Source organism: Phocoena phocoena, chromosome 13, assembly GCF_963924675.1.
Source record: "Phocoena phocoena chromosome 13, mPhoPho1.1, whole genome shotgun sequence".
NCBI classification, from domain to species: domain Eukaryota; kingdom Metazoa; phylum Chordata; class Mammalia; order Artiodactyla; family Phocoenidae; genus Phocoena; species Phocoena phocoena.
The window spans coordinates 31,368,195-31,387,135 of record NC_089231.1 but is presented as its reverse complement, the minus strand read 5'-3'; the positions used below and the strand labels follow the sequence as shown (position 1 = coordinate 31,387,135).

The window sequence follows — 18,941 nt, the reverse complement described above, 5'->3', positions numbered from 1 at the left end:
TCGATGGTGAGTGAGATGGTGAGAGCGATGGTGAATGTGATGTTGAGTGTGATTGTGAGTGCGATGGCGATTGCGATGCTGAGAGTGATGGTGAGAGTGATGGTGAGTGTGATGGGGACAGCGATGCTGCATGCGATGGTCTGTGTGATGGTGAGTTTGATGGCGAGAGCGATGGTGAATGCCACGTTGAGTGCGATGGTGAGTGCGATGATGAGTGTGATGGTGAGAGCGATGGTGAGCGTGGATGTGGGTGCAATGATGAGTGAGATGATATGTGCAATTGTGTGAGTGATGATAAGAGCAATGGTGAGAGCAATGGTGAGTGCGATGAGTGAGATGGTGAGAGCGATGGTGAGAGTAATGCTCAGTGTGATGTTGAGAGCGATGGTGAGAGTGATGTTGAGAGTGATCTTGAGAGTGATGGTGAGGCATAGTGAGAGTGATGGTGAGTGCGATGCTGAGTGCAATCGTGAGAGCAATCTTGAGAGCGATAGTGAGTGCGATGGTAAGTGTGCTGTTGAGTGTGATGGTGAGAGCAATGTTGACTGCAATGGTGAGTGCGAAGTTAAGTGTGATGGTGAGAGCAATGCTGAGTGCAATGATGAGTGCGATGGTGAGTGCGATGCTGAGAGCAATGGTGTGTTTGATGGTGAGTGCAATGTTGAGAGCGATGGTGAGTGCAATGTTGAGAGCGATGGTGAGTGCGATGATGAGTATGATTGGGAGAGCGATGGTGAGAGCAATGTTGAGAGAGATGGTGAGTGCGATGATGAGTGTGATGATGAGAGCAATGGTGAGTGCAATGGTGAAAGCAATGGATAGTGTGATGTTGAGAGTGATGGGGAGTACCATGATGAGCGTGATGGTGAGTGCGATGGAGAGAACAAAGGTGAGAGCGATCATGAGTACGATGGTGAGTGCGATGGTGAGAGCAATGGTGAGAGGGCTGGTTACCATGATGGTGACAGTAATGCTGTGTGCGATGGTCCATGTGATGGTGAGTGTGATGGTGAGAGCTATGATGAGAGCGATGATGAATGCAATGGTGACTGTGATGGTGAGTGCAAGGGTGAGAGCGATGGAGAGTGCGAGAGTGAGAGTGATGGTGAGGGCGATGGTGAGAGCGATGGTGAGTGCAGTGGTGAGTGCTTTGTTGCGTGCCACAGAGCGAGCTTTGGCGAGTGCCATGGTGAGACCAATGGTGAGATCGAGGATAACTTTGATGATTCGAATGATGGTGAGAGTGATGGTGAGTGTGATGGTGAGTGCAGTGATGAGTGTGATACTGCATGCGGCCATGCACGTGATGGTGTGTGTGATGGTGAGTGGGACGGTGAGAGGGAGCATGAAAGCAAAAGTGTGTGTGATTGTGCATGCGATGGAGAGTGCTTCGTTGAGTTCGATGGTGAGAGCGATTTTGAGAGTGATAGTGAGTATGATGGAGAGTGTGATGGTGAGAACGATGGTGACAGCCATGGTGAGTGCAATGGTGAGAGCGATGGTGAGAGTGTTAGTGTGTGTGATGGTGCACGTGACAGTGTGTGCCACAGTGCGTGCGACAGTGCATGCGATGGAGTGTGCAATGCTGAGTGTGATATTGAGAGCAATCTTGAGAGCGATGGTGAGTGCGATTTTGAGTGTGATGGTGGGAGCAGTGGTGAGAGTGATGGTGAAGGCAATAGTGAAATTGATTGTTATTGCCAAAGTGAGTGTGATGGTGAGTCAGATGCTGAGAATGATGGTGAAAGTGATGGTGAGTGCGAAGGTGAGTGCTATGGTGTGCGCGATGGTGCGTGCAATGGTGACAGCGATGGAGAGTGTGATGGTCAGTGCAATGGTGACAGCGATGGTGAGAGTGACGGTGAAAGCTATTGTGAATGTGAAGGTGTGTGCGAGGGTGCATGCGATGGAGAGTGGAATGCTGAGTGCGGTGGTGAGAGTGATTGTGAGTGCAAGGGTGAGAGTGATGGTGAGTGCGATGTTAAGAGCGATGGTGAGTGCGATGGTGAGTGCAATGGTGAGATCAATGGTGAGAGCAATGGTGAGAGCATTGGTGAAAGCGATTGTGAGTGCAAAGGTGTGTGAGATGGTACAGGCAATGGAGAGTGGGATGCTGAGTGCGATTGTGAGAGTGATCTTGAGAGCGTTGATGAGTGTGATGGTGAGTGCGCTGGTGAGAGCCCTGGTAATTGCGATGGTTCATAGGATGGTTCATGTGAAGTTGAGTGCTATATTGAGAGCGGTGTTGAGTGCATTGGTGAGTGTGGTGGTGAGAGCAATGGTGAGTGTGAATGTGTGCAAGGTTGAGTGTGATGGTGCATGTGATGTTGAGTGTGTTGGTGCATATGATGGTGAGAATGATAGTGAGAGTGATGATGAGTGCGATTATGAGTGTGATGTTGAGAGCGATGGTGAGTGTGAAGGTGCATGTGGTGGTGTGTCAGATGGTGAGAATGGTGGTGACAGTGATGGTGCATGTGATGGTGCATGCGATGTAGAGTGCGATCGTGAGAGCAATGCTGAATGCCATGCTGCACTCCATGGTGCGTGCGATGGTGAGTGCGCTGGAGAGTACGATGTTGAGAGAGTTGGTGAGTGCAATGGAGAGAGCGATGTTGAGTGCAATGGTGAAATCGATGATGAATGTGATGCTGTGTGCGATGGTGCATGCGATGGTGCGAGCAATGGTGAGTGTGATGGTGAGAGTGTTGGTGAGTGTGATGTTGAGTGCTATGGTGAGAGTGATAGAATGTGCGACATTGGGCACCACAGTGTGTGCCACGGTGCGTACATCAGTGCATGCGATGGTGAGTGTAGTGTGTAGTTCGGCCGTGAGAGCAATGGTGAGTGCCATGGTGAGTGCGAGGGTGAGAGATATGGTGCATGCGATGGTGCATGTGATGGAGAGTGCGATGCTGAGTGGGATGTTGAGAGCGATATTGAGAGTGATGGTGAGTGCGTTGGTGAGAATGATGGTTAAAGTGATTGTGAGTTAGAAGGTGTGTGCAATGGTGAGTCAGATGGTGAGTATAATGGTGAAAGTGATGGTAAGTGTGATGGTGTGTGCAATGTTGCGTGTGATGGTGCATGCGATGCTGAGTGCAATGGTTAGTGCGGTGGTGAGAGCGATGGTTTGTGTGATGGTGAGAGCGACGGTGAGTGCGATGGTGTGTGTGAAGGTGAATGTGATGGTGTGTGTGATGGTGAGTGTGATGGTGTGTACGTTGGTGAGTGAAGTGGTGCATGCGATGGTGCATGCGATGGTGAGAGTGATGGGGAATGTGATGGTCAGTGCGATGATGTGTGCAATGGTGTGTGTGAGGGTGCGAGCCTTGATGCATGCGATGGTAAGAGCGATGGTGAATGTGATGGTCAGCACGATGGTGAGTGCAATGATGAGAGCGATGGTGAGTGCGATGGTGAGTGCGATGATGAGTGCGATGGTGAGAGCAAAGGTGAATGCAGTGGTCAATGTGATGGTGAGTGTGATGGTGACAGCGATGGTAAGAGCGATGCTGAGTATGATGATGAGTGCGATGCTGAGTGATGGTGAGATCGATGTTTAGAACATTGGTTAGTTCGATGGTGAGTGAGATTTGGACGTGATGGTTTTTGCGGTTGTGAGTGTGATGGTGAGTGTGATGTTGACAGCGATCATGAGAGCGATGGTGAGTGTGATGAGTGCGATGGTGAGAGTGATGCAGAGAGCGATGGTGATGGTGAGAGCAATGGTGAGTGCCATGGTTAGAGTGATGGTTAGTGTGATGGTGAATGTGACGATTAGTGTGATGATTAGAGTGATAGTGCCTGTGATGGCACATGCAATGGTGAGTGTGATAGTGAATGCAATGTTGTGAGCGATGGTGACAGTGAAGGTGAGTGTGAAGTTGGGTGTGATGATGAGAGCGATGGTGAGTGCGATGTTGAGGTAGAAGGTGAGAATGATGGTGAGAGAGATTGTGAATGAGATGGTGAGTGTGATGGTGACAGTGTTGCTCAGGGTGATGATGAGTGTGTTGGTGACAATGATTGTGAGTTAGATGGTGTTAGTGATGCTGAGAGCGATGCTGAGAGTGGTGGTGAGGGTGATGGTGATAGTGATGGTGAGTGTGATTGTGAGAGCAATGGTGAGAGCGATGGTGAGAGGGATGGTGAGTGCAATGATGAGTGTGATTGTGAGAGCGATGCTGAATATGATGGTTAGTGTGAAGGTCAGTGCGATGGTGACAGCAATGATGAGAGTGATGGTGAGTGCAATGTTGAGTGTGATGCTGAGAGTGATAGTGTGTGTGATGGTGTGTGCAATAGTGTGTGCCACGCTGCATGCGATGCTGCATGCGCTGGTGAGTGCAACAGTGAGTGTGACAGTGAGATCAAAGATAAGTTCAAGGGTGACTGCGATGGTGAGGGTGAAGGTGAGAGCGATGGTGCACAGAATGGTGAGTGAGATGGTGTGTGCGATGTTGAATGTGATGGTGAGGGCCATGTTGCATGAGATGGTGATTTAGAAGGTGATTGCAATGGTGAGAGCGATGGTTAGTGTGATGTTGAGAGCAATGGTAAAAACGATTTTGATTTTGAAGGTGTGTGCTGTGGTGAGTTAGATGGTGAGAATAATGCTGAGCATGATGGTACACACGATGGTGAGTGCGATGTTGCATGCGATGGTGAGTGCGATGGTGCATGTGATGTTGAGTGTGATGGTTAATACTATGGTGAGAGCGATGGTGAACATGAATGTAAGTGTGATGATAAGTGCAATGATAAGTGCAATTATGTGAGGGATGATGAGAGCAATGGTGAGAGTGATGGTGAGTGTGATGATGTGTGAGATGGTGAGAGTGATGGTGAGAGAGATGGTGAGTGTGATGGTGAGAGTTATGGTGAGAGCAATGGAGAATGCAATATCGAAAATGATGGGGAGTGTGATGATGAGTGCGATGGTGAAAGGGAAGTTGAGAGTGATGTTGAGTGTGATGGTAACAGTGATGCTGTGTGCCAGGGTCCGTGTGATGCTGAGTGTGATGGTGAGTGTTATGGTGAGAGTGATGTTGAGAGCGATGGTGATAGCGATGGTGAATGCAATGGTCAGTGCAAAGGTCAGTGCGATGTTGAGAATGATGTTGAGAGCGATGGTGAGAAATATGGTGAAAGCGATGGTGAGATCGATGGTGAGAGCAATGGTGAAAGCGATTTTGAATGCGAAGGTGTGTGTGATGGTACATGCGATGGAGAGTGGGATGCTGAGTGAGACTGTGAGAGTGAACTTGAGAGTGATGATGAGTGTGATGGTGAGTGAAATGGTGAGAGCAATGGTGATTGTGATGTTTCATGCGATGATGAGTGCGATGGTGAGGGCTAAGTTGAGGGCGATGTTGAGTGCAATGGTGAGTGTGATGGTGACAGCGATGGTGAGTGCGAAGATGCGAGCGATGTTGAGTGTGATTTTGCGTGTGATGTTCAGTGTGTTGGTGCATATGATGGTGAGAGTGATGGTCAGTGTGATGGTGCGTGCAATGGTGAGTGCAATGTGTACCATAGTGAGTGTGATGGTGCCTACGATGGTGAGAGCAATAGTGAGAGCGATGGTGAGTTCGATGGTGAGTCTGACATTGATAGCGATGGTGAGAGTGATAATGAGTGCGATGTTGTGAGCGATGGTGTGTGCAATGGTGTTAGGGATGATGAGTGTGGTGGTGAGAGTGATGGTGAGTGTGATGTTGAGTGCAATGCTGAGAGTGATAGTGCTTGCAATGTTACATGGGACAGTTTGTGCCACCGTGCATGCGATGGTGTGTGACACAGTGAGTGCAACAGTGAGTGAGATGGTGAGAGCAAAGGTGAGTGCAATGGAGAGTGTGAGTGTGAGAATGATGGTGCTTGTGATGTTGAGTGCAATGGAGAATGCGATGCTGAGTGCTTTGTTGGGAGCGATCATGAGAGTGATAGTGAGTGTGATGGTGAGTGCAATGGTGAATGCGATTGTGAGCACGGTGTGTGCGATGGTGCGTGAGATGGTTAGAATAATGGTGACAGTGATGCTGCGTGTGATGGTACGTGTGATGTTAAGGGTGTTGGAGAGTGCGATGCAGAGTGCAATGGTGAGAGCAATATTTAGAGTGATGGTGAGTGGGATGGTTTGAGTGATGGTGGGTGACATGGTGAGTGTGAACGTGAGAGCGATGCTGAGTGCCATGGTGAGTGTGATGGTGCTTGCAATGGTGAGTGCGATAATGACTATGATGTTGAGAGTGATGGTGAGTGCGATGGTGAGAGCGATGGTGAGTGCGATGGTGAGTACGATGGAGAGAGCAATGGTGAGTTCAATGCTTAGTGCGATGGTGAGGGTTATGGTGCATGCGATGGTGCAAGGGATGGTGAGTGTGATGGTGAGAGTGATGGTGAGTGCGATGTTGAGTGCAATGCTGAGTGTGATAATGCGTGCGATATTACATGTGACAGTGTGTGCCACAGTGCATGTGATGGTGTGTGAGGCAGTGAGTGCAATGGTGAGTGCGATGTTGAGAGCAAAGTGTGTGCAATGGAGAGTGTGAGGGTGAGAATGATGATGCATGCGATGTTGCGTGCGATGGAGAATGCAATCCTGAGTGTGATCATGGGAACGATCATGAGAACGATGATGAGTGTGATGGTGAGTGTGATGGTGAGAGCGATGGTGAAAGTGATTGTGAGTGTGAAGGTGCATGTGATGGTGATTCAGATGGTGAGAATGAGAGTGATGTTCAGTGTGATGGTGCATGCGATATGGCTGCGATGGTGCATGCGACAGTGTGTGTGATGGTGCCAAAAATGTTGAGAGCGATGGTGAAAGTGATTGTGAGTGTGAAGGTGCATGTGATGGTGATTCAGATGGTGAGAATGAGAGTGATGTTCAGTGTGATGGTGCATGCGATATGGCTGTGATGGTGCATGCGACGGTGTGTGTGATGGTGCCAACAATGTTGAGAGCGATGGTGAGTTCGATGTTGAGTCAGATGTTGTTAGCAATGGTGAGAACAATGGTGAGTGTGATAATGAGTGCGATGTAGAGATCGATGGTGAGTGCGATGGTGAGAGTGAAGGTAGTACAATGGTGAGGGCAATGGTGAGTGTAAGGCTGAGTGCAATGATGAGAGCGATGGTGTGTGCGATGGTGAGAGTGATGGTGAGAGCAATGGTGAGTGCAATGGTTTGTGTGAAGGTGAATGTGTTGGTACATGCGATGGTGAGTGTGATGATGTGTAAGATGTTAAGAGCGATGGTTAGTGCGATGGTGCGTTTGATGGTGAGTGCGATGGTGTGTACGATTCTTCACACGATGGTGAAAGCGATGGTGAATGCGATGATCAGTGCGATGGTGAGTGCGATGATGAGTGTGATGGTGAGAGATATGGTGAGTGTGATGGTGAGAGCAATGGTGAGAGCAATGGTGAAAGCGATATTGAATAAGAACATGTGTGTGATGGTATGTGCAATGGAGAGTGGGATGCTGAGTGAGATTGTGAGAGTGAACTTCAGTGAGAGGATGAGTGTGATGATGAGTGCGATGGTGAGAGTGATGGTGATCGCGATGGTTCATGCGATGATGAGTGCAATGGTGAGGGCTACGTTGAGAGCGATGTTGAGTGCAATGGTGAGTGTGATGGTGAGTGCGAAGATGAGAGTGATGTTGAGTGCGATTTTGCCTGCGATGTTGAGTGTGTTGGTGCATATGATGGTGAGAGTGATGGTCAGTGTGATGGTGCGTGTGATGGTGAGTGCAATGCTGCATACCATGGTGAGTGTGATGGTGCCTATGATGGTGAGAGCGATAGAGCGATGGTGAGTTTGATGGTGAGTCTGATGTTGATAGCGAATGGTGAGAGTGAAAATGAGTGTGATGTTTTGAGCGATGGTGCACTCAATGGTGTGAGGGATGGTGAGTGTGATGGTGAGAGTGGTGGTCAGTGCAATGTTGAGTGCAATACTGAGAGTGATAGTGCTTGCGATGTTACGTGTGACAGTTTGTGCCACCGTGCATGCGACGGTGTGTGACACAGTGAGTGCAACAGTGAGTGAGATGGCGAAAACAAAGTTGAGTGCAATGGAGAGTGTGAGGGTGAGAACGATGGTGCATACGATGGTGCATACGATGGTGCATGTGATGTTGTGTGCGATGGAGAATGCGATTCTGAATGCAAAAATGGGAGCAATCATGAGAGTGATAGTGAGTGCAATGGTGAGTGCGATGGTGAGTGTGATGGTGAGAGTGATGGTGAAAGCGATTGTGAGTGTGAAGCTGCATGCGATGGTGCATGTGATGGTGAGTCAGATGGTGAGAATGATGTTGACAGTGATGGTGCGTTTGATGGTGCGTGTGATGATAAGGGTGCTGGAGAGTGTGATGCAGAGTGCAATGGTGAGAGCGATCTTTACAGCAATTGTGAGTGTGATGGTTTGAGCAACAGTGCGTGCGATGGTGAGTGTGAACATGAGAGTGATGCTGAGTGCCATGGTGAATGCGTTGGTGCGTGCGATGGTGAGTATGATGTTGAGAGTGATGGTGAGTGTGATGGTGAGAGCGATGATGAGTGCAATGGTGAATGCGGTGCTGAGTGCAATGGTGCGTGCCATGGTGCGAGCGATGTTGAGTGTTATGGTGAGAGTCATGTTGAGAGTGATGGTGAGTGTGATGCTGTGATGTTGAGAGCAATGTTGAGTGCTATGGTGAGAGTGATACTTCTTGTGGCAGTGCACGCATCAGTGTGTGCCATGGTGCGTCCAACTGTGCGTATGATGGTGAGGGCAACTGGTAGTGCAACCGTGAGAGCAACAGTGAGTGCGAGGTTGAGAGCAATGGTGCGTGTGATTGTGCGTACGATGGAGAGTGCAATGCTGAGTGCGATGGTTAGAGCGATCTTGAGAACAATGGTGAGTGCAATGGTGAGTTCGATTGTGATAACGATGGTTAAAGCGATTTTGAGTTCAAAGGTGCATGTGATGGTGAGAATGATGCTGAGAGTGATTGTGAGGTGATGGTGAGTGTGATTGTGAATGCAAAGGTGCATGCGATGTTAAGCGCTATGCAGAGTGCAATGGTGAGAGCAATGGTGAGTGCAATGATGAGTGCGATGGTGAGAGCGATGCTGCATGCAATGGTGATCACGACTATGTGTGCAATGGTGTGTGCAATGGTGCGTGTGATGGTGAGAGCTATGGTGAATATGATAGTGCGATGGTGAGTGCAATGGTGACAGTGATGGTGAGTGAGATGGTGAGTGCGATGGTGAGAGTGATGGTAAGAATGATGCTGAGAAATGGTGCATGCGATGGTGCATGTGATGGTGCGAACAATGGTGAGTGTGATGTTGAGAGCGATGGGGAGAGCAATGGTAAGTGCAATTACGAGAGTGATGGTGATTGCGATGTTGAGTGCGATGCTGAGAGTGATAGGGCATGCGATGATGCATGGAATAGTGTGTGCCTCGGTGCATGAGATGCTGTGTGTGATGGGGAGTGCAACGGGGAGTGCAACAGTGAGTGTGACAGTGAGAGCAAAGGTGAGTGTGACATTGATTTTGATGGTGAGTGTGAGGGTGAGAGTGCTGGTGCATGTGAAGGTGAGTGCCATGTTGCATTCAATGGTGAGTGTGATGGTGAGAGTGATGGTGAGAGTGATGGTGAGTGTGATGGAGATTACAATGTTTAGAGCAATGGTGAGTGCAATGGAGAGAGCGATGGTGAGTGCGATGGTGAGAGCGATGGTGAGTGCAATGCTGAGTGCGATGGTGAGTGTGATGGTGCGTGCTATGTTACGATCGATGCTGAGTGTAATGGTGAGAGCGATGGTGAGAGCAATGGTGATTGAGATGGTGAGAGTGATGTTGAGTGCGATGTTGAGTGCTATGGTGACAGTGTGTGGGACGTTGCACGTGATAGTGTGTGCCACTGTGCAGGCAATGGTGCATGCAACAAGGAGTGCAGTGGGGAGTGTGAAGTTTAAAGGAACACTGAGTGAGATGGTGAGTGCGAGGGTGAATTCGATGGTGCTTCCGATGGTGCATGTGATGGAGGGTGCAATGCTGATTACAATGCTGAGAGTGACCTTGAGAGTGATGGTGAGTGTGATTGTGAGTGCGATGGTGATAGTGATGGTCAGTGCAAAGGGGAAAGCGATTGTGAGTGTAAAGGGGCTTGTGATGATGAGTGTGATGGTGAGTTCGATGCTGAGAGTGATAGTGCATGCGAGGGTATGTGCAATAGTGTGTGCCTCAGTGTGTGCGATGCTGCATGTGATGGGGAGTACAATGATGATGCGACAGTAAAAACAAAGGTGAGTGCGACGTTGACTTTGATGGTGAGTGTGAGGGTGAGAGCGATGATGTGTGTGAAGGAGAGTGCAATGGTGCGTGCGATGGTGAGTGCGATACTGAGGGCGATGTTTCATGCGATGGTGAGTGTTATGGTGAGAGCGATGGTGTGAGCATTGGTGATTGAGATGGTGAGTGTGATGTTGAGTGCTATGGTGAGAGTGATAGTGCATGCAATGGTGCACGTGATAGTGTGTGTCACAGTGCGGGCAGTGGTGTGTGTGACTGGGAGTGCAATGGGGATTGCGATGGTGAAAGCAACGGTGAGTGCGATGGTGAGTGTGAGGGTGAATTCGATGGCGCTTGTGATGGTGTGTGCAATGGAGTGTGCAATGCTGATTCAATGGTGAGAGCAATCTTCAGAGTGTTGGTGAGCATGATTGTGAGTGCGATGGTGAGAGCGATGGTGAGTGCGATGTGGAATACGATGCTCACAGCGATGGTGAGTGCAATGGAGAGAAAGATGGTGAGTGTCATGGTGAGAGCAATGGTGAGTACAATGATGATGGTGATGGTGAGTGCGATGTTGCATGCAATGGTGTGAGTGATGGTGAGTGTGATAGTGAGAGCAATGGTGAAAGTGATGGTGAGTGAGATGATGAGAGTGATGGTGAGTGCAATGTTGAGTGCTATGGTGAGAGTGATAGAGCATGCCATGGTGTGCGCAATAGTGTGTGCCACATTGCTGGTGATGGTGTGTGCAATGGGGAGTGCAATGGGGAGTGCGATAGTGAATACAATGGTGAGTGGTGTGATGGTGACTGTGACAGTGAGTGTGATGGGGATTGTGATGGTGCGTGCGATGGTGCATTCCTTGGAGAGTGTGATGCTGAGTGCAATGCTGAGTGTGATGGTGAGTGTGATGTTGACTGCGATTGTGAGTTCGAAGGTGCGTGTGATTGTGAGTGTGATGGTGAGTCAGTTGGTGAGAATGATGATGAGATGGTGAGTGCGAAGGTGAATGTGATGGTGCAAGCGATGGTGAGAGCGATGGAGAATGGGATGGTCAGTGTGATGGTGAGTGTGATGGTGAGAACAATCGTGACAGGGATAGTGAGTGAGATGGTGGGTGCGATGATGAGTGCGATGGTGAGATCGATGGTGAGAGCAATGGTGTGCATGATGGTGAGAGGGATGGTGAGTGCGACGGTGCTTGCGATGGTGTGAACGATGGTGAGTGTGATGGGGAAAACGATGGCAAGAGCGATTGTCAGTGTTATGAAGAGAGTGATGGTGATTGTGATGTTGAGTGTGATGCTGAGAGTGATAGTACCTGCGACGGTGTGTGCAATAGTGTGTGCCACAGTGCGTGTGATGCTGTGTGCGATGGTGAATGCAATGGTGAGTGTGATGGTGAGAGCAAAGTTAAGTACGATATTGACTTCGATGGTGAGTGTGAGGGTGAGAGCAATGGTGCGTGAGATGGTGAGTGCGATGGTGCACGTGATGGTGAGTGCGACATTGAGGGCAATGTTGCATGCGATGGTGAGTTCCATGTTTAGAATGATGGTGAGTGCCAAGTTGAGTGCCATGGTAAGTGCGATGGTGACAGCAATGGTGGGAGCGCTGGTGAGTACGATGGTAAATACAATGTTTAGAGTGATGGTGAGTGCATTGGAGAGAGCGATGGTGAGTGCAATGTTGAGAGCAATGGTGTGTGCAATTCTTAATGCATTGATGAGTGCAATGATGCATGCTATGGTGTGAGCAATGATGAGAGCGATGGTGATTGAGCTGGTGAGAGTGATGGTGAGTGTGATGTTGAGTGCTATTGTGAGAGTGATAGTGCATGTGATGGTGCACGTGATAGTGTGAGCCACGGTGTGGACAATGATGAGAGCGATGTTCAGTGCAATGGTGCGTGTGATGATGACTGCAATGGTGCGTGTGATGGTGAGTGTGATGGTGCCAACGAAGGTGAGAGTGATGGCGAGTTCAATGGTGAGTCAGATGTTAGCAATGGTGAGAGCAATGGTGAGTGTGATAATAAATGCGATGTAGAGAGCAATGGTGAGTGCAATGATGAGAGCGAAGGTGGGTACAATGGTGAGAGCAATGATGAGTGTAAGGCTGAGTGTGATGATGAGAGCGATGGTGCATGCAATGGTGCGAGGGATGGTGAGAGTGATGGTGAGAGTGATGGTGCATGTGTTGCTGACAACGATGGTGAGTGCGATGGTTCATGTGAAGGTGAATGCAGTGGTATGTGCAATGGTGAGTGTGATGGTGCCTAAGATGGTAAGAGTGATGTTTAGTGTGATGTGCATTAAATAGTTAGTGTGATGGTGCATGCGATGCTTCAAGTGATGCTTCATGCGATGGTGATAGCGATGGTGAATGTGATGGTCAGTGCCACGGTGAGAGTGATGGTGTGAGCAATGGGGAGAGCCATGGTGAGTGCGATGGTGAGTGCGAAGATGCGAGCGATGTTGAGTGTGATCCTGTGTGCAATGTTGAGTGTGTTGGTGCGTATGATGGTGAGAGTGATGGTCAGTGCGATGGTGCGCACGATCGTGAGTGCGCTGTTGTGTGCCATGGTGAGTGTGATGGTGCCTACGATTATGAGAGTGATAGTGAGAGCGATAGTGAGTTTGATGGTGAGTCTGATGTTGATAGCGTTGGTGAGAGTGATAATGAGTGTGATGTTTTGAGCGATGGTTCGTACGATGGTGTGAGGAATGGTAAGTGTGATGATGAGTGCAATGCTGAGAGTGATAGTGCTTGCGATGTTATGTGTGACAGTTTGTGACACCATGCCTGTGATGGTGTGTGACACAGTGAGTGCAACCTTGAGTGAGACAGTGAGAGCAAAGGTGAGTGCGATAGGGATTGTGAGGGTGAGAACGATGGTGCGTGTGATGTTGCGTGTGATGGAGAATGCAATGCTGAGTGCGATAATGGGAGCAATCGTGAGAGCGAGGGTGAGTGCAATGGTGTGTGCGATGGTGTGTGCGATGGTGAGAGTGATGGTCAGAGCAATCTTGAGAGTGATAGTGAGTCGATGGTGAGAGCGATGGTGTGTGCAATGCTGAGTGGGATCGTGAGAGTGATATTGAGTGCGATGGTGAGAGCAATGGTGAGAGCGATGGTGAGTTCGATGCTGAGTGCGATGGTAAGAGTGAGTTTGAGAGCGATGCTGAGTGTGATGGTGAGTGCGATGGTGAGAGGGATGGTGAGTGCGATGGTGAGAGTAATGTTGAGTGCGATGGTGAAAGTTATGGTGAGCGCAATGATGAGCACGATGGTGACAGCGATGGTGAGAGCAATGGTGAGAGCGATGGTGAGTGTGATGATGAGTGCAATGGTGATAGTGATGGTGAGTGAGATGGTGAGTGCGATGATGAGAGTGATGCTGAGTGTGATGGTGAGAGTGATGGTGAGAGCGATTGTGAGTGTGATGGTGAGTGCAACAGTGAGTGCAATGGTGAGAGCGATGGTGAATGCGATGGTGAGAATGATGGAGAGGGCGATGTTGAGAGAGATGAGGAGTGCGATGATGAGTGTGATGGTGAGAGCGATGTTGAATGCGATGGTGAGAATGATGGAGAGGGCGATGTTGAGAGAGATGGGGAGTGCGATGATTGCGATGGTGAGAGCGATGGTGAGTGTGATGATGACAGCGATGCTTCGTGTGATGGTCTGTGTGATGCTGAGCATGACGGTGAATATGTTGGTGAGATCAATGTTGAGAGCGATGGGGAGTGTGAGGGTGAGAGCAATGTTGAATGCAATTGTGTGATCGATGGTGACTGCGAGTGTGAGTGCAATGGTGAGAGCGACAGTGAGTGCAATGTGAGTGATGGTGAGAGCAATCTTGAGAGTGATGGTGAGGTGATGGTGAGTTCGATGCTGAGTGTGATGTTGAGAGCGATCTTGAGTGTGATGGTGAGAGTGATGGTGAAAGCAATTGTGAGTGTGAAGCTGCGTGCAATGGTGAGTCAGATGGTAAGAATGATAGTGAGAGTGATGATGTGTGCGATGTTGCATGCAATGGTGAGAGCATTGGGAAGTGCGATGGTGTTTGATGGAGACAGCAATGGTGAGAGCAATGGTGAAAGTGATTATGATTGCGAAGGTGCCTGCGATGGTGCGTGCGATACTGAGTGCAATGTTGAGAGCGATAGTGAGAGCGATGGTGAGTGAGTTGTTGAGAGCGATTGTGGGTGTGACAGTGATTGCTATGGTGAGAGTGACGTTGAGAGTGAAGGTGACTGCGATGTTGAGTGTGATGGTGAGTCAGAGAGGGATAATGACGGTGAGAACGATGGTGAGTGTGATGGAGAGTGTGATGGAGAGAGCGATGGTGAGAGTGATTGTGAGTGCGATGGTGAGTGCAATGTTGTGTGTGATGAGGAGAGCAATGGTGAGAGCGACGGAGAGAGGAATGGTGATTGTGATGGTGAGTACAATGGTGAGTGTGATGGGGAGAGTGATGGTGAGTGCGATAGTGAGTGCAGTGGTGAGTGTGATACTGTGTGCAACAGTGCATGCAATGGTGCATTCGATGGTGTGTGGGATGCTCAGAATGTGTGTAAGAGTGAAAGTGCATGCGATGATGCATGCAATGAAGAGTGCTTTGCTGAGTGCAATGGTGAGAGCAATTTTGAGAGCAATGGAGAGTGCAACATTCAGAGCGATGGGGAATGTGACAATGAGTGCAATGATGTGAACGATGGTGAGACTGATGGTGAGTGTGATGCTGACAGCGATACTGCGTGCTATAGTCCATGTGATGCTGAGTGCAATGGTGACTGTGATGGTGAGAGCGAAGTTGAGAATGATGGGGAGTGCAATGGTGAGTGTGATGCTGAGAGTGTTGGTGAGTTCAAGTGTGAGAGCAATGGTGAATGCGATAGCCAGAGCGATGGTTAGAGTGATGGTAGTTTGATGGTGACAGTGATGATGTCAGTGATGGTCTGTGTGTTGGTGAGTGCAATGGGGAGTTTGATGGTGAGAGCGATAATGAGGGCGATGGTGACTACCATGGTGAGTGCGATGGTGAGAGCGATACTGAGAGCAATGGTGAGAGTGATGGTCAGTACGATGATGAGTGTGATGGTGAGAGCAATGCTGAGTCATGGTGAATGTGATGGTGACAGCAATGCTGTGTGTGATGGTCCATGTGAGGGTGAGTGCGATGGTGAGTGCGATGGTGAGAGCCATGATGAGTGTGATGGTGAGTGAGATGGTGAGTGGGATGGTGAGAGCAATGTTGAGTGTGATGGTGAGAGCGACAGTGAGAGTGATGGTGAGTGTGATGGTGAGTGCAACAGTGAGTGCAGTGGTGAGAGTGATGGTGAGTGTGATGGAGAGAGTGATGTTGAGAGCGATGGTGAGTGTGATGGTGAGAGCGATGTTGAGAGCGATGGTGAGTGTGATGCTGAGAGCAATCTTGAGAGTGATGGTGAGGCGATGGTGAGAATGATGGTAGTGCGACAGTGAGTATGATGGTGAGTGAGATGATGAGTGCGATGGTGAGAGCAATTGTGAATGCAGTGCTGAGTGCAATGGTGACAGCAGTGGTGAGAGTGATGATGAGTGTGATGGTGACAGCAATGCTGCATGCAGCGATCCCTGTGATGGTGAGTGTGATGGTGAGAGCTATGATGAGAGCGACAGTGAGTGCAATGGTGAGATCCATGGTGACTGCAAGGGTGAGTGAAATGGTGAGAGCAACTGTGAGAGCGATGGTGAGTGTGCTGGTGAAAGCGATCTTGAGAGTGATGGTGAGGCAAAGGTGAGAGCGATGGTGAGTGCGATGCTGAGTGCGATCGTGAGAGCAATCTTGAGTGCGATGGTGAGAGCAATGGTGAGTGTGATTGTGAGTGCGATGGCAAGTGCGATGATGAGAGCGATGTTGATGGCGATGGTGAGAATGAAGGTGAGTGCAATGCTAAGTGCTATAGTGAGAGCGATCTTGAGAGCGATGGTGAGTGCGATGGTGAGTGCGGTGGTTAAAGTGATGGTGAGTGCGATGGTGAGTGTGATGTTGAGAACAATGTTGAGTGCAATGTTGAGTGTGATGGTGAGAGTGATGGTTAGAGCAATGGTGAGAGCGATGGTGAGTGCGATGATGGGTGTGATCGTGAAAGTCATGGTGAGTGTGATGGTGACAGCGATGCTGTGTGTGATGATCTGTGTGATGTTGAGTGCGATGGTGAGTGTGATGGTAAGAGCGATGGTGCATGCGATGCTGAGAGTGATGGTGAGTGTGATGGTGAGAGTAATGGTGTAACTGTGATTGCGAAGCTGCATGTGATGTTGCGTGTTATGTTGAGTGCCATGGTGAGAGTGATGGTGAGTGCGATGATGACTGCGATGGTGAGAACAATGGTGAGTGTGATGCTGAGAGTGTTGCTGTATGCGATGGTCCATGTGATGGTGCGTGCCATGGTGTGTGCAATGGAGGGTGTGATGCTGACTCCAATACTGAGAGTGATATTGAGAGTGATGTAGAAACGATTGTGAGTGCGATGGTGAGAGCGATGGTGAGTGCGATTGTGAAAGCAATTATTAGTGGCAAAGTGTGTGTGATGATGAGTGCAATGGTGAGTCAGATGGTGAAAGACTGTGAGTGCAAAGGAGAGTGTGATGGTTTAAACAATGGTGCATGCAATGGTGAGAGCGATGGTCAGTGTGATGGTGACAGTGATGGTGAGAGAGATGGTGAAAGCAATTGACAATGTGAAGGTGTGTGCGAGGGTGCATTCGATGCAGAGTGGGATGCTGAGTGCCATGGTGACAGTGATCTAGAGAGCGATGGCAAGTGCGATGGTGTGTGCGATGGTGAGTGCAGTGGTGTGTGCGATGTTGAGTTTGATGGTGCATACGATGGTGAGAGAGACAGTCAGTGCGATGGTTTGTTCGATGGTGAGTGTGATGGTGCATGTGATGCTGAGTGTGATGGTGCCTATGATTGTGAAAGCCATGATGAGTGTGATGGTGAATGTGATGGTGAGTTCGATGTTGAGAGCGATGGTGAGTGCAATGATGAGTGTGATGTTGAGAGTGATGTTTAGTGTGATGGTGAGTGTGATAGTGAGTGTGATGCTTAGAGTGATAGTGCATGTGATATTGCGTTCGATGGTGAGTGCGGTGGTGAATGCAACATTGAGAGCGATGGTGACAGTGTAGGTAAATGTGATTGTGAGTGCGATGTTGAGGTAGTAGGTGAGAATGATTGTGAGAGAGATTGTGAGTAAGATGTTGAATGTGATGGTGAGAGTGATGCTGAGTGTGATGATGAGTGTGTTGGTGACAGTGTTGTTGAGTGAGAAGGTGTTAGTGATGCTGAGAACCATGCTGAGTGGTGGTGAGGGCGATGGTGAGTGTGATTGTGAGAGCAGTGTTGAGTGCAATGGTGCATGCAATAGTGAGTGCGATAGTGAGTATGATGGTGAGAGCAATTGTGAGTGCGATGGTGAGAGGGAATGTGAGTGCGTTTGTGCATGCGATGGTGAGTGCGATGGTGAGAGAGATGGTGAGAGAGATGGTGAGTGGGATGGTGAGAGTGATGGTGAGTGCAATGCTGAGTGCTATGGTGAGAATGACAGTGCATGCAACGTTGCTCATGACAATCTGTCCATGGTGCATATGATGGAGCCTGCGATGCAGAATGCAACAGTGAGTTCGATGGTGAGAGCAATGGTGAGTGTGATGGTGACTGCAATGGTGAATGAGAGGGTGAAAGCCATTGTGCGTGCAATGGTGCATGCCATGGAGAGTGCGATGCTGAGTGCAATGGTAAGAGCATTCTTGAGATCGATGTTGAGTGCCATGGTGAGTGCAATGTTGAGAGTGATGGTGAGAGCAATGGTGAGTGTGATGCATGCGATGGTGACTGCGATGGTGAGGGCGATGTTGCCTGTGATGGTGAGAGTGATGTTGAGTGCAATGGTGACTGTGATGTTGAGAGGCATAGTGTGTGTGATGGTACGTGTGATGGTGTGTGCGATGGTGTGTATGATGGTGTGTGATACAGTGAGTACAATGGTGTGTGGGACAGTGGGAGCAAAGTTGTGTGTGATGGTAAGGGTGAGAGCGATTGTGCATGAGATGGAGCATGCGATGGAAAATGTGATGCTGAGTGCGATGGTGAGAGAAATCGTGAGAGCAATTGTGAGTGCGATGGTGACAGCGATTGTGAGAGCAATGGTGAAAGAAATTGTGATTTTGAAGGTACGTGCGATGGTGTCTGTGATGGAGAATGCAATTCTGAGTGCAATCGTGAGTGCGATCTCGAGACCGATGATGGGTGCAATGGTGAGAGTGATAATGCGTGCGATGGTGTGCAGGACAATGTGTGCCATGGTGCATACAATGCTGCATTCAATGGTGAGTGCAATGGGTAGTGGAATGGTGAGAGCAAAGGTGAGTGAGATGGTGAGTGCCACAGTGAGTGCGAGGCTGAGAGAAATGATGAGTGTGATGGTGAGAGTGATAATGCATGTGACAGTGCGTACCACAGTGTGTGCCACTGTGCGTACGAAGGTGTGTGTGATGTTGAGTGCAATGGGTAGTGCAATGGTGAGTGCGATGGTGAAAGTGAAGGTGAGTACAACAGTGAGTGCAACAATGAAAGCAATGGTTCAT

At 49.2% G+C, this 18,941-nt stretch overlaps 2 protein-coding genes across 2 annotated transcripts; one reads left to right on the top strand and one right to left on the bottom strand.

Annotated features, from left to right (window-relative positions):
• Window positions 1-327: 327 nt before the first annotated feature.
• Window positions 328-2,085, top strand: LOC136132532 (serine-aspartate repeat-containing protein F-like). The gene is made up of 2 exons (XM_065889439.1): window positions 328-793; window positions 890-2,085. Exons 1-2 carry the CDS (start codon window positions 328-330, stop codon window positions 2,083-2,085), a joined length of 1,662 nt encoding a protein of 553 aa, XP_065745511.1.
• Window positions 2,086-15,217: 13,132 nt separating this feature from the next.
• On the bottom strand, window positions 15,218-16,604 carry LOC136132531 (uncharacterized). Its single transcript, XM_065889438.1, has 4 exons — window positions 16,112-16,604; window positions 15,787-15,995; window positions 15,421-15,740; window positions 15,218-15,359 (listed from the first exon to the last, which is right to left on the bottom strand). The coding sequence occupies exons 1-4, from the start codon at window positions 16,602-16,604 to the stop codon at window positions 15,218-15,220; spliced, it is 1,164 nt and encodes a 387-aa protein (XP_065745510.1).
• Window positions 16,605-18,941: the final 2,337 nt, after the last annotated feature.

Excerpts from the sequence above, each read along its gene's own strand:
- LOC136132531 (XM_065889438.1), bottom strand. The coding sequence starts at position 16,604 with ATGCAGCTTCGCAATCACAGTTACACCATTACTCTCACCATCACACTC. Across the intron at positions 15,741-15,786 it reads CACTCACCATCATACTCACT|ATTGCTCTCAGCATCACACT; the intron begins GTCGCACTACCA and ends ATCACTCTCAAG. Across the intron at positions 15,360-15,420 it reads ATCACATTCACCATGACTCA|TATCGCTCTCACCATCGCAC; the intron begins GCATTGCTCTCA and ends CATTGCTCTCAG.
- LOC136132532 (XM_065889439.1), top strand. The coding sequence starts at position 328 with ATGAGTGAGATGGTGAGAGCGATGGTGAGAGTAATGCTCAGTGTGATG. Across the intron at positions 794-889 it reads GTGTGATGATGAGAGCAATG|GTGAGAGCGATCATGAGTAC; the intron begins GTGAGTGCAATG and ends GAGAGAACAAAG.